The sequence below is a fragment of the Hemitrygon akajei genome, chromosome 1, assembly GCF_048418815.1.
Source record: "Hemitrygon akajei chromosome 1, sHemAka1.3, whole genome shotgun sequence".
In the NCBI taxonomy this organism is placed as follows: Eukaryota; Metazoa; Chordata; class Chondrichthyes; order Myliobatiformes; family Dasyatidae; genus Hemitrygon; species Hemitrygon akajei.
Genome location: NC_133124.1, coordinates 190,401,957 through 190,414,341, shown reverse-complemented (window position 1 = coordinate 190,414,341; position 12,385 = coordinate 190,401,957). Strand labels below are relative to the sequence as shown.

Genomic DNA, 12,385 nt, shown 5'->3' with positions numbered 1-12,385 from the left:
CTGAAGTTAGCCTTGGCTTTCATACTAACTGTATATAGTTTAAAAGTTTCTTTAACAAAATAATATAAATTACGACAATCAAAGGGGAGGAGTATTTCAGTGTTATTAAATCCAATGACCAATGCTATTGATCAAAACGCTACTAGATCGTTGCACGCACCACCCCCTTTTATGCTAATAAGTTGCAAAGGGCCGGGGCCGCACCCTGGCTGTAGCTCCTGCAAAGTGATTGGTGCTTGAACACACACGTCAGCAGACGGATGCATTATCAGTGCAAGTGATTGGCTTGGTGTTATGTCAATTACAGGTGCGCCCCGCCGCTGTATTAAAACCGTGAGCCTGCAAAGTTTCGGGCCCGGAAGTCGGATCGTTAGCTCATTCGTGGAGTTGTTGGCCCCGTGTCATGAAGTTGGTAACGTTTTTGTTCCTGGTCGGGTCCTGTCGGTTCGGGCTCTGCACCAGGAATAATATCGTGCTGATACTAACGGATGATCAGGATGTGGAACTGGGAGGAATGGTAGGTGGCGGTAACTTTGTTTTGACGGTAATTGTAAAACTACAGTTGCTTCAATTAACTTGATGCCCTCCCACTACTCGCTTCCAGTCTGCATCTGAGCAGGTTTCGTAATTCTTAGAGCTTGCAGCGTGAACTTTATACTTGTCTCTCTCCCTCTTTCTTGTCCGGGTTTCCTTAACAGACAATGTGAAAAAGTTGGTCAACTTTACGGTTAGTATTTATATTCTTTGGGTTGCATCCCTGACACATCAATTACCTTGACACAGGCAGCCTCGCCATGAATCCCCAGTATTTTGTCGTTGAACTTGTTTGTATCCCTGTAGTAACTTTCACCAGCTTTCAAACCTTCCCACTATCTAATTAATATGCAGACTGGGAAATTCTCTTTGGGGGAGCTGGGGGGGGGGGGGGAGGTGAGCGGAGAAGTAAAATATTAAAGTAAGAGCAAGCTTACAGTTTAGAAGGGACGGACAGAGGTGGATGGCATTGGTACAATAGTTGGCTCAGCAGGCTGAGATGTAGAATCAATGTGGAGAGAGCCAAGGAGTGCATAGGCCAGAAGACATAGAATTATGCCATTGAATCTGCACTGCCATTCCATCATGGCTGACAGCCCCATTCTCATGCCTTATTTCTGTGACCTTTAACACCCTTACTAGTCAAAAGCTACCAAACTCCGCTTTAAATATACCAAATGACTTGACCTCCACAGCAATCTGTAGCAATGGATTCCTCAGATCTGCAGCCCGAGGGTTGTCCTTGTTTTCTAAGGCAGTGTGCACAGCTCCTAGTCTCCCAAACTACAGGAAACCTCCCCTCCACATCCACCGTGTAGACCTTTCAATACTTGATAGATTTCGATGAGATCCCCCTTGTTCTTCTAAACTGCAGCCAGTCTAGGCCCAGAGCAATCAAAAGTTGCCCTTCCATTCCTGGGATGATTCTCATGAACCTCCTGGACCCTCTCTGAGAGCAGCACAAGGGCCCCAAGCTGCCTGCAATACTGAGTGAAGTGCCTCAGCATTACATCCTTGCTTTTATATTCTAGTCCTCTTGAAATGAATGCTAGCATTGCATTTGCCTTCCTCGCCTCTGACTCAACCTGCAAGTTAGCGTTTAGAGAATCCTGCAGCAGGACTCCCAGGTCCCTTTGCAGCTGATTCGTGAATTTTTGCCCTGCTTTGAAAGTAGTCTACACCTTTATTCCTTCTACCAAAGTGCATGGCCGTATACTTCCCTACACCATATTCCATCTGCCACTTTTTTGCCCATTTTCATCTCATGTCGACTTCCTGCTTCCTCAGCACTATCTGCCCTTCCATCTATCTTTGTACCATCTGGAAATGTGGTAACAGAGCCATCAATTCAAATCACTGATCGAATTGACTTTATTTCTTACATCCTTCATACACATGAGGATTAAAAATCTTTGTTGCATCTGTCTAAATGTGCAATTCATAGTAATTTATAACAGTATGTACAACAGGACAGTCAATATAGCATAGAAATACAATTGTTATCAGCAAGAATTGATGGTCTGGTGGAAGAAGCTGTCCTGGAGCCTGTTGGTCCTGGCTTTTATGCTGCGGTACTGTTTCCCAGGTGGTAGCAGCTGGAATAGATTGTGGTTGGGGTGACTCGGACCCCCAGTGATCCTTCGGGCCCTGTTTACACACCTGTCTTTGTAAATATCTTGAATAGTGGGAAGTTCACGTCTACAGATGCGCTGGGCTGTCCGCACCACTCTCTGCAGGATCCTGCGATTGAGGGAAGTACAGTTCCCATACCAGGCAGTGATGCAGCCAGTCAGGATGCTCCTAATTGCTCCTCTGTAGAAAAGTTTTGGGATTTGGGGGCCCATACCAAGCTTCAACTGTCTGAGGTGAAAGAGGCATCGTTGTGCATTTTTCACCACACAGCTGGTATGTACAAACCACATGAAATCCTCGGTGATGTTTATGCTGAGGAACTTGAAGCTGTTCACCCTCTTAGCCCCAGATGTATAACATGAAAAGAACCGGAGCCAACACCAACTACTTATGTCTTTCATTCTTTGGGGCACTCCTCTGTTTTCGAAGAAAAAGAATTCCAGAATGTATATTGTATATATTTCTCTGACATTAAATGTACCTGTTGAAACTAGTCACTGGAAGCCAACCAGAAAAGGTTCCCTTTATTTGCCACTCTGCCTCTGGCTAGTCAGCCAATCTTCTATCCGTGCCCTTCCTGAAATACCACAGCCTCTTGTTAAGCGGCCTGATGCACAGCACTTTGTCAAAGGCCCTCTGGAAATCCACTGACATTCACTGACTCTCCTTTGTCTATCCTGCCTGTTATTTCCTCAAAGAATTGTAACAGTTGTTAGGCAGAGAAAACACTGGTATTTGTCTATAGGCCTCTGAATGTAGTGCAAGTCAGGGATTCTGATATAAATAAGGAAAACTGTTTAGGCTAATAATGATGGTAGGTTGGAGAAATGGCATTAAGGAATATGACAGTGGATCATACTCCACCCAACATGTATCAAATATGCATTCTTTCTTGACACAGTAGAAAAAGACCAGCCGTAGATCATGGGTGAAAAAATAGTGTTAAATGTAAATAGGTTTTGGGCAGTTGCGGGAAAACGCATTAGACCCAGTGATGCACCGGAGATTGTAGATGCTGGAATCTGGAGAACAACCAATCTGTTGGGTGGCTCAGTGCATCGAGTAGCACCGGAGGGTTGACCAAGAAATTAATAAAGCAAGGTGGAGTAAAATGGCTAGAAACTTCCAGTGCTTCCACAGGTGTGTGAAAAGGATAAGATCTGTAAATGTGAGATACAAAAATTTACTAAGAAATATTAAAAAACCTATATGAAAGAAGACGGAAAATGTCCAGAAATGGAGAGGCCTAACGGATTGAGGAAATAAGTGTTTGTCCAAAATGTTATAGATTCTGGAATGTTTGGACAGACTGCAGAGTTGCAAATGCAATGGATATATTTAGACAATGGGGGGTAATAAGAAAGTAACGAGGGAAGAACTGATTTCTTGGCTGAAATGGGTATTTGGGGGTAACACTGGAAGGTAATGAAAGAGGGTGTCAAGATGTGAGAAGAACAGCAATGTGAGTCAACGGGGATTTGTGAATCATGGTTGCCTTGTCTATAGGATTTGTTGGGCAGTTGAGAGGGAATGGGTGCAGTTTGGACCATTGATTTGCTTTTGGTAAGGATTTGCAAAGGCTAGTGACAAGTTTCGATCAAAAGGAATTGGGTGTTGGGGCAATTCACTGGTGTGTATTGTGAGTTTGTTAATAGATCGAATGAAGGAGACCTTCTCATGCAGGCAGATTGCTATCGCAGAGTTAGCGCTAGGACTCGGCTAGTCGGTCTTTACTGACAGCTTGGCTGAGGAGGTCCCTGGTAACATTGAGTGGGAGTGGTGATGAGGATGCAAAGGGCCTTCAAGGGGAGAGGGGCCAACTGAGTGAATGGGAGCAACGTGGCAAATGGAGGACAAGGTGGTACAAGAGGCTATTCACTTCAGTAGAAAGATAAATTGATTCTTGTGGTGAGTTTGGGGAACACCGGTGTTCTAATGAACCTGGCAGACCTTGTATGAGTCATGGCTAATGTGCTCATGATGTAGGTAAGTAGAAAGGCAAACAGTACCTTGCTTTAGTGCACACAAAATGCTGGAGGAACTCAGCAAGTCAGGTAGTATCAATGGAGATGAATGTAAGCAGATGAATTTTCAGGCCGAGACCCTTCATTCGTCATTCCTGGTGAAAGGTCTAGGCCCGAAATATGGACTGTCTATTCCTCTCCACAGATGCTGCTTGACCTACTGAGTTCCACCGGCATTTTGTGTGTTGCTGTGGATTTCCAGCATCTGCAGAATCTCAGATGTGGGAGGCATGTTTTCTCAGGGTGAAGTGTCTAAGCTGGGAACATGCCTCTTGAAATATTAGGTATAGGAGCAGGTTGGGCCTTCTGGCCTATCGAGTCGGCTCTGTCATTTCATCATGGCTGATCCATTTTCCCTCTCAGTCCCAATCTTTAGCCTTCTTCCCCCCCGTATCCCTTCATGCCCTGACTAATCAAGGTTCTATCAACCTCTGCCTTAAATACACTTAATGACTTGGCCTCCACAGCCTCCTGTAGCAACGAATTCCACAGATTCACCATCCTCTGGCTCAAGAAATTCCTCCTCGTCTCTGTTCTAAAAGGACACCCCTCTGTTCTGAGGCTGTGCCTACTGGCCTTGACTCCCCCACTGTAGGAAACATCCCTTCTACATCCGCTTGGGCAAGTTATCTTCACATAGGAGTGAACCCTTGGAATTGTTTACTTGAGAGGCCTGTGGAAACAGATTTTTAAAACTGATATATTTATGGATGTTAAGGGGATTTGGGGATAGTGCAGGGAAATGACACCACACCACTAGGTCCAGGAACAGTTATTACCCTTCAGCCATTGGGCACACCTCAAACTGATTTCACAAGAGTTTCATTGTTATTATTATGTGTTTGTATTTGTGCGGTTTGTCTTCTTGAATGTTGGTTGTTTTTGTTTGCGTGTATCTTCATGTAGATTCTTTTGTTCCTTTATCTACAGAGTATGCCTGTAAGTGAATCTCACGGTAGTATTTGGTGACATCTGTGTACTTTGATAATAAATTTACTTTGTATTTTGAACTTCGAAGTAGGAGGTAGGCCATGAGCACTTTGATTGGAGGAGCGGGCTTGAGGTGCGCTTTGGCCTGCGGGTGTTCTTGCTCGTGTCTTGTGAACTAACCGGTCAAGTTGTTTCAACTCTCTGGTGCTTTCTTTTTCACTTGTCTCCCTGTGGTTAACCACAGCCCCATCCTAGGGTCTTTTCCCTCCGAGTGCACCTGATGCAGAGTTTAGGTGTGTGTAACATCTGTAATGTGTCAGTAAAGTTCAATGGTGTGAACAGCTTTATATGGTGTCTGGACGTTATCACTCAATGTAAGTGAAGCAGTTTTACAGATTTTAAAAAAAAATGCATGAACATCTGATTCCTAAATGGACATTGAACCCATGACACACAGAAAATGCTGGAGAGGCTCCACAGGCCAGGTAACAAAGTACAATCAATGTTTCAGGCCGAAACCACTACCTCACTGTTTTTGCGCTATTTTTAATGTAACTATTTAATATACATTTTCCCTATATTATCATGTATTGCTTTGTACTGCTGCCGTTAAATTAATAAATTTCATGACATATGCTGATGATATTAAACCTAATTCCGAATTTGGCTTTACAACAGGTTGTACCTTCTCTGCTCTTTGCCCCTTAAACTCTGACCTAAAGCAAGTAAGTGCTTTACACTAAGGAAATGCTTCCCAGTGCAAATTTTGTACATTCCAAATTATTTAAAGCATTGGGATCTTAATAGCGAGTTTACTGAACTGAGTCCCAGAAACCCTTGCACCCTCACAATAATATGAGGCAGTAAAACAGTGAACCATGCAATAGTTATCAAATCATGTGATGCTGACCGGAAACAATTTGCTTGTAGATCTGAAAATGGTCTTGTGAGTGTCCATGAACTCTCGAGGCCAGGCACACTCTGTCTTACATTTTCATTTCCCATTCGTAGCTTAAGGTTTTCTTTTGGAAATTCTGTTCAGAAATATCTTTACGGAAATCATCTGCTGCTGGAGCAGGTGAAACACTGGCCTTGTGATGTGTTGTCATGTGGTCCAGCCCAACTTCTCCCTCAGATGGTGTCATGAGTTTGAACAACATCGGAGTCTCAGCAGACTGGAGCTCCCATGCAGTAACGAATGACTGAATCCTGGATTGTCAGAGTATATATTAAATGCTAAGACTAAAATTAAAAAAAAAAATTCCTTTGGTGCTATTTGAGGTGCTGTCCAAATATTGCAACTAGATTTTGGTGCATACTCCATTTGCCATGCCAGCACCATGTCTATTGATAACTTCTTGTAATATCTGGTAGACTTTGTGCAAATCAGCCGGTGATCTTCACCTTGTGTTGCAGAGCATCATAGATGTGTTTGAGCAGCTCTATTGAAATCTGAATGCCAAGCCTTTCCTGACAAAGACTATTTCTCATTACTTTTCATCCCCACCTCTGCTGGAGAGAGAATTTTTCCTTTTTATGTGGCTTTTTGGGTTGCAGTGTGAGACTCCCCATCTTGCTGTTTTTCTTGAGTTGATTGGTTTTTAGTACCCTCTCCATTTCCCGTTTTTTTTGTTGTCGTCTGTGAAATTGGTGAGACATCTTGTATGTAATTTGGAACTGATCTGATTAAATTGCTAATATCCCTGCTGGGAAGGCAGGGCTGCTGTGACAAGTGGTACATCTGTCTCTGCTGCAGTGGGGACGCGGAGTGAATTTGAGGCACATTTTTCCAAAAATGTGCAAAATCAATCTTTTTCTACATAACCAACTCAGGCAGTGCACCTTGATGTTGCTACTCAAACGGAGTGCTTTTGTTTTAGTGCAGGTTCAGTTTCATTATATCAAATCTATTTCTCTTTCCTCTTTCAACACAATCTCTGCACAATCCCTTTTCTGTGCTTGATGATTCTGAAGTACAAGTGAGCAGACGGCCACATCCTATCACAGTGGTCAAGGAAACTCGTTCTAAAGAAGATTAATTCTGCTCCAGGCTGGGGCTGGTCCTGAACCAATCACATCTTGTGTAATGAATATGATGTCAAATGAGTTAAACTGGGGCTTATAAGCAAATTACAGAAATCTTTTTTTTAAAACCATCTTTAAGACCCAAAATGATGCCTTTGTAAGAGAAAAATCTCTAGTTCTGAATTCTTATCCTGTGTTTGGTAACTTTATAATCTACACTACAGCCCATGTTTACTCTAATTGCATTCTTAAATTTTCTTGTTGGTGCTTTGATTGTTTTTGCTGGGCCTCGGTGTTTTATTGACATTGCCTTGTAGTTCGAGGGAGAGGGGGTTTAAGAAATGGGTAGAAAATTGTTCACCTCTGGAATATCAGTTCAAAGGCAATGCTTGTTCTACACACTGATAAACCTCTCCGTAAGGCAGATAGGGAATTGTCCTTGATAACACAACTCCAAAAATCAACCTTTTTGGTCACTCGCTCAGATGTTTGACCACAAGCAGCAAGATTATAAGACTTTATTCTTATTAGATTGTAAACCAGGGGAGAACATGCTTTGTGTATCAATATCGTGTTTCTGTTAACCAAGAGATTAAAACTTTCTGTGTTCGAATGGGGCCTGACCCAAAAGGCATAGGATCAGAATTGGGCCATTCAGCCCATAGTCTGTTCCACCACTCCATCATGGCTGATTTATTATCTCTCTCAACTCCATTCTCTTCCTAACCATTAATGTCCTTAGTAATCAAGAATCTATCAACCGTCACTTTAAGTATACCCAAAGACTTGCCCTCTGTAGCAGTCTGTGGCAACAAATTCCACAGATTCATTGCCCTCTGGCTAAAGAAATTCCTCCTCATTTCAGTTCCAAAGGACCGCCATTCTGTTCTGAGGCTGTGCCCCTCTGGTGCTTGTCTCCGAATCGGGTGTAATGTCACTGGCATATGTCGTGAAGTTGGTTGTTTTAGAGCAGCAGTGCAGTGCAATATATTGTAAAATAACTACTTACATGAGACATATTTAAAGTAAATGGTTAGTGCAAAAAGAGAGCCCAAAAAAGTGGGTTTATTGTCTGTTCCAAAATGTGATAGCAGAGGGGAAGAAGTTGTTCGTAAAACATTGAGTTCTTCAAGCTTTTGTGCCTCCTCCCTGACAGAAGCAATGAGAAAAGGGTATATTCTGGGTGATGGGGTTACTTGTTTATGGGAGCTGTATTTTCTTTCCTGGGCATTGCCATTTGAACACTTTCTGCTGGGGAGGCTAGTGTCCGTGATGAGCTGGCTGAGTTGGTAACTTTCATATCCTGTTCAGTGGTACAGTTTCCCACTTTGGAAACATCCTCTCCACATCCACTCTGTGATGGCCGTTCAATCTTCAATAGGTTTCAATGAAATCCTCCTTTGTTTTTCTTAACTCCAGTGAGTACAGGACCAGAGCCATCAAACATTCCTTAAATATTAACTCTTTCATTTTTGGGGTCAGGCCCAGAGCCTTCAAATGCTCTTTATATGTTAACATTTCATGGACACTCCCAAAGTCCTTTTGTACCTCTGGTTTCTGAATTTGTTCCCTGCTTAGAAAATAGTCTGTGCCTTTATTCCTTCTACCAAAGTGCATGACCATACTCCATCTGCCACTTTGCCTATTCTAAGTCCATCTGCAGACTCCGTGCTTCCTCAACACTACCCGCCCCTCCAACTATCTTAGTATCGCCCACAAATTCTGTCATCCAAGACATAAACATGTATAATGTGAAAGAAACTGCTCCCAAAACTGGCCCCTGCAGAATATCAAACAACACACACAAAATGTTGGTGGAACACAGCAGGCCAGGCAGCATCTATAAGGAGAAGCACTGTCGACGTTTTGGGCCGAGACCCTTCGTCAGTTTGAGTCCTGACAGAGGGTCTCGGCCTGAAACGTCGACAGCGCTTCTCCCTATAGATGCTGCCTGGCCTGCTGTGTTGTGTGTTGTTTGAATTTCCAGCATCTGCAGATTTCCTCGTGTTTGCCCTGCAGAATATCACTAGTCACAGGCTGCCACCAAGAAAAGGGGCCCCTTTATTCCTACTCTTTACCTCATGCCAACCAACCAATCTTCCATCTATGCTAGTATCTTTCCTGTAGTATCATGGGCTCCTTGTTTAGCAGCCTCATGTGCAGCACCTTGTCAAAGGCCTTCTGAAAATCCAAGTAAACCTCTCCTTTGTCTATCTTGCCTGTTATTTTCTCAAAGAATTCCAACAGATTTCAGGTAAAATTTCCCCTGAAGGAAGCCATGTCTACTTTGGACTATTTTATCATGTGCCCCAAGTACCCCAGAACCTCATCCTTGATAATAGGTTCCAATACCTTCTCAACCACTGACATCAGGCTTTCTGGCCATCATTTACCTCCCTCCCTTCTTAAATAGTGGAGTCATATTTTGGGTCTGGAAAATTACAAATATTGACTGTCCATTTCCCTCCTGTGCCCGATCTGCAGAGCTCTTCCAGTGCCTTTGTGCGCATAGCAGTTTACTGTGGGATTACATTGGTGACTTGCCAGTGGGAGAAACTTCTCATTATTCACAAAGTTGTAGATCTACCCAGCATAGAAGTGAGCCCAGTTCATCCATGCTGATTATGATGCCCAGCGAGCTAGTTCCATCTGCCTGCATTTGGCCCGTAGCCTCTAAACATCTCCTACACAAGTACCTATCCAGATGGCTTTTAAATGTTGCTAATGTGCTTGCCTCGGCCACCATTTCTGGCAGCTCATTCCAAATATACACCACCCTTTGCATGAAGAAGCTGCCCCCCCCCCCCCCCCCCTTTTTTTATAATCTCTCACTTCTGATTTTAAGGCAATGCCCTCTTGTTTTTGGCATCCTCTCCTTGGAGTCAAGACTTTGTGCTTTCGTCCTGTCTATGCCCCTTGTGATCTTGTATACCTCCCATCAGATCACTTCTCAATCTCTTATGTTCCAGGGAATAAAGTTTTACTCTACACAACCTTGTCTTGTATCTCCGGTCCCAAGTCCAGGTTACACCTTGGTAATTAATTCCTGCACTCTTTCTAGTTTAGTAACATGAAAAAAGTTCAAAACTTTGAACAATTGTACTTCCCTATCTTCAGTGACTTTTGAGTAAGTCATCCAGTCTCTCCACATGTAGCGTTTCCACAAGTCCTCCTGGACCTTGATGTCTTTTCTAAAGTGGATTGCCCTGAATTTGTCAAGATTTTCCAACTGAGGCCCAACTAAAATAACAATGAAATCGTGATGGGTAATGTGGGTGTTAAAATATCTATATTTATTTGGTGTCAAATAAAATGAACTGCTTTTGGCTGTATTTTGAGAGAGTGGTGTTGGGTGTGGTTACCGAGCCACCCTTGCTGGCTGCGCCAAGATAAGGACATGTCCATTTCTACCACTTCTGGAGAACACGTATGTGTTAGAGGTGCTACATTAACTATCCACCCATCCATTCCCTCATCCTCTTCAGTAGGCCTTGAATGTACCAGGATGTATATCACTTTTCCTCTCCTGATGATCCTTCTGGGAAAACCCTGATGTTTGCATCAAGAACTCTGGGACAAATGGGTTGACCTCTCAATGTTGCGTTCAGGTGCTGCTTGTTTTCAGCAGGAATGCTGCTAAGTGATGTGGACCAGGCTAAGGATTGTCTGGGAGCAGGTGGATACAGAAGTGTGGATGGACAATATCCAAATCTTCTGGGGGAATGCCTCCTCACCAAAACTCACAAACAAGCAGCAAGGCCTTGCTTAACCAGTAGTGAGAGGGGCCTTTCCCAACCAGATCCTTCCTGTGGAAGTATCACCCCCCCCCCCCACCCCATGTGAGAGAAGGACAGATGGGTGATTTGTTAAGAGAGTATGGAGGCAGAGGGCTCCTTTATACACCAAGGTGGGCATAAAGGTCATCAACTTGGTGACAGACTCCCTTTGGTTTGTCTGAAATTTGCTGGTCTTCCAGCATGGCAAGATGTCCATAAGGAAACGCTGCTGGCTGGCACCTTCCAAGCTGCAGGAGTAGATGCTGGGAGATGTGCTGAAGCTTAGGTCAACCGTTGCAAAGGTTCTGTGGAGAAGAACAACGGTCTGGGCTCCTTCTGCTACTGCAAATGGAAGGGCCGAGTGGGGTGGGGAAGCCCCTCAAATATTCTCATCCTAGGCAGCCACATGAGTGACAATAGTTTTTAAAAAAAAAGTTAACACTACTGAATGTAATGGCCATGAATGTAAAAGGTTTTGCACCTTTTATTATGAACAAAATTTATCTTAATTTTACAAAATGCAGTGACACAAGGCCATTGTAACTGTCCCATTTGTCTGCTTTTCCCTTGCCTACTACTGGGGCAGGGTGGGGGAGAAAGAACACTTCAGAAGGTCTTGAGGATGGATGAATGTTAAACGCAAGCTAAATGCTGTCTGTAACACACACAGTCCTCGCAGAACTTAACAGGTCAGGCACATTGTATAGAAGGATGTGAACAGTCAAAACGTCTTGAGCAGAGACCATAGAACCATAGAACATTACAGCACAGAAACAGGCCTTTTGGCCCTTCTTGGCTGTGCCGAACCATTTTTCTGCCTAGTCCCACTGACCTGCACCTTGACCATATCCCTCTCATCCAGGTACCTGTCCAAGTTTTTCTGAAATGCTAAACGTGAGCCCGCATTTACCACTTCACCTGGCAGCTCATTCCACACTCCCACCACTCTCTGCATGAAGAAGCCCCCCGTAATGTTCCCTTTAAACTTTTCCCCCCTTCACCCTTAACCCATGGTCCTCTGGGTTTTTTTTCTCCCCTAGCCTCAGTGGAAAAAGCCTGCTTGCATTCTCTCTATCTATACCCATCATAATTTTATATACCTTTATCAAATCTCCCCTCAATCTTCTACACTCCAGGGAACAAACCTATTCAACCTTTCTCTGTAACTCAGTTTCTCAAGTCCTGGCAACATCCTTGTAAACCTTCTCTGCACTCTTTCAACCGTATTAATATCCTTCCTGTAATTTGGTGACTAAAACTGCACACAATTTTCACCTTTCTCAAAACATCTCGAATATTCACTTTTGTCCACAGATGCTGCTTGAGCTGCTGAGATCCTCCAGCATTTTGTGTTACTGAAGATTTCCAGCATCTTTAAGATTGGATTCCATTAACCGGGGACAAATATTATCTCTGCTCTGCGGTGCTGACCTTTTTTGCATCGAGTCCTGATTCATGCAGTTA

At 43.6% G+C, this 12,385-nt stretch overlaps 1 protein-coding gene across 1 annotated transcript in view; it reads left to right on the top strand.

The window, feature by feature from the left end:
- The first annotated feature begins 333 nt into the window (after positions 1–333).
- gnsb (glucosamine (N-acetyl)-6-sulfatase (Sanfilippo disease IIID), b) overlaps positions 334–12,385 on the top strand; it is a 42,714-nt gene continuing 30,662 nt past the window's right edge. The window contains exon 1 of the mRNA XM_073057539.1: positions 334–517. Coding sequence (XP_072913640.1) covers positions 404–517 — 114 coding nt within the window. The 5' untranslated portion in view covers positions 334–403. The remainder of the gene's footprint in view (positions 518–12,385) is intronic.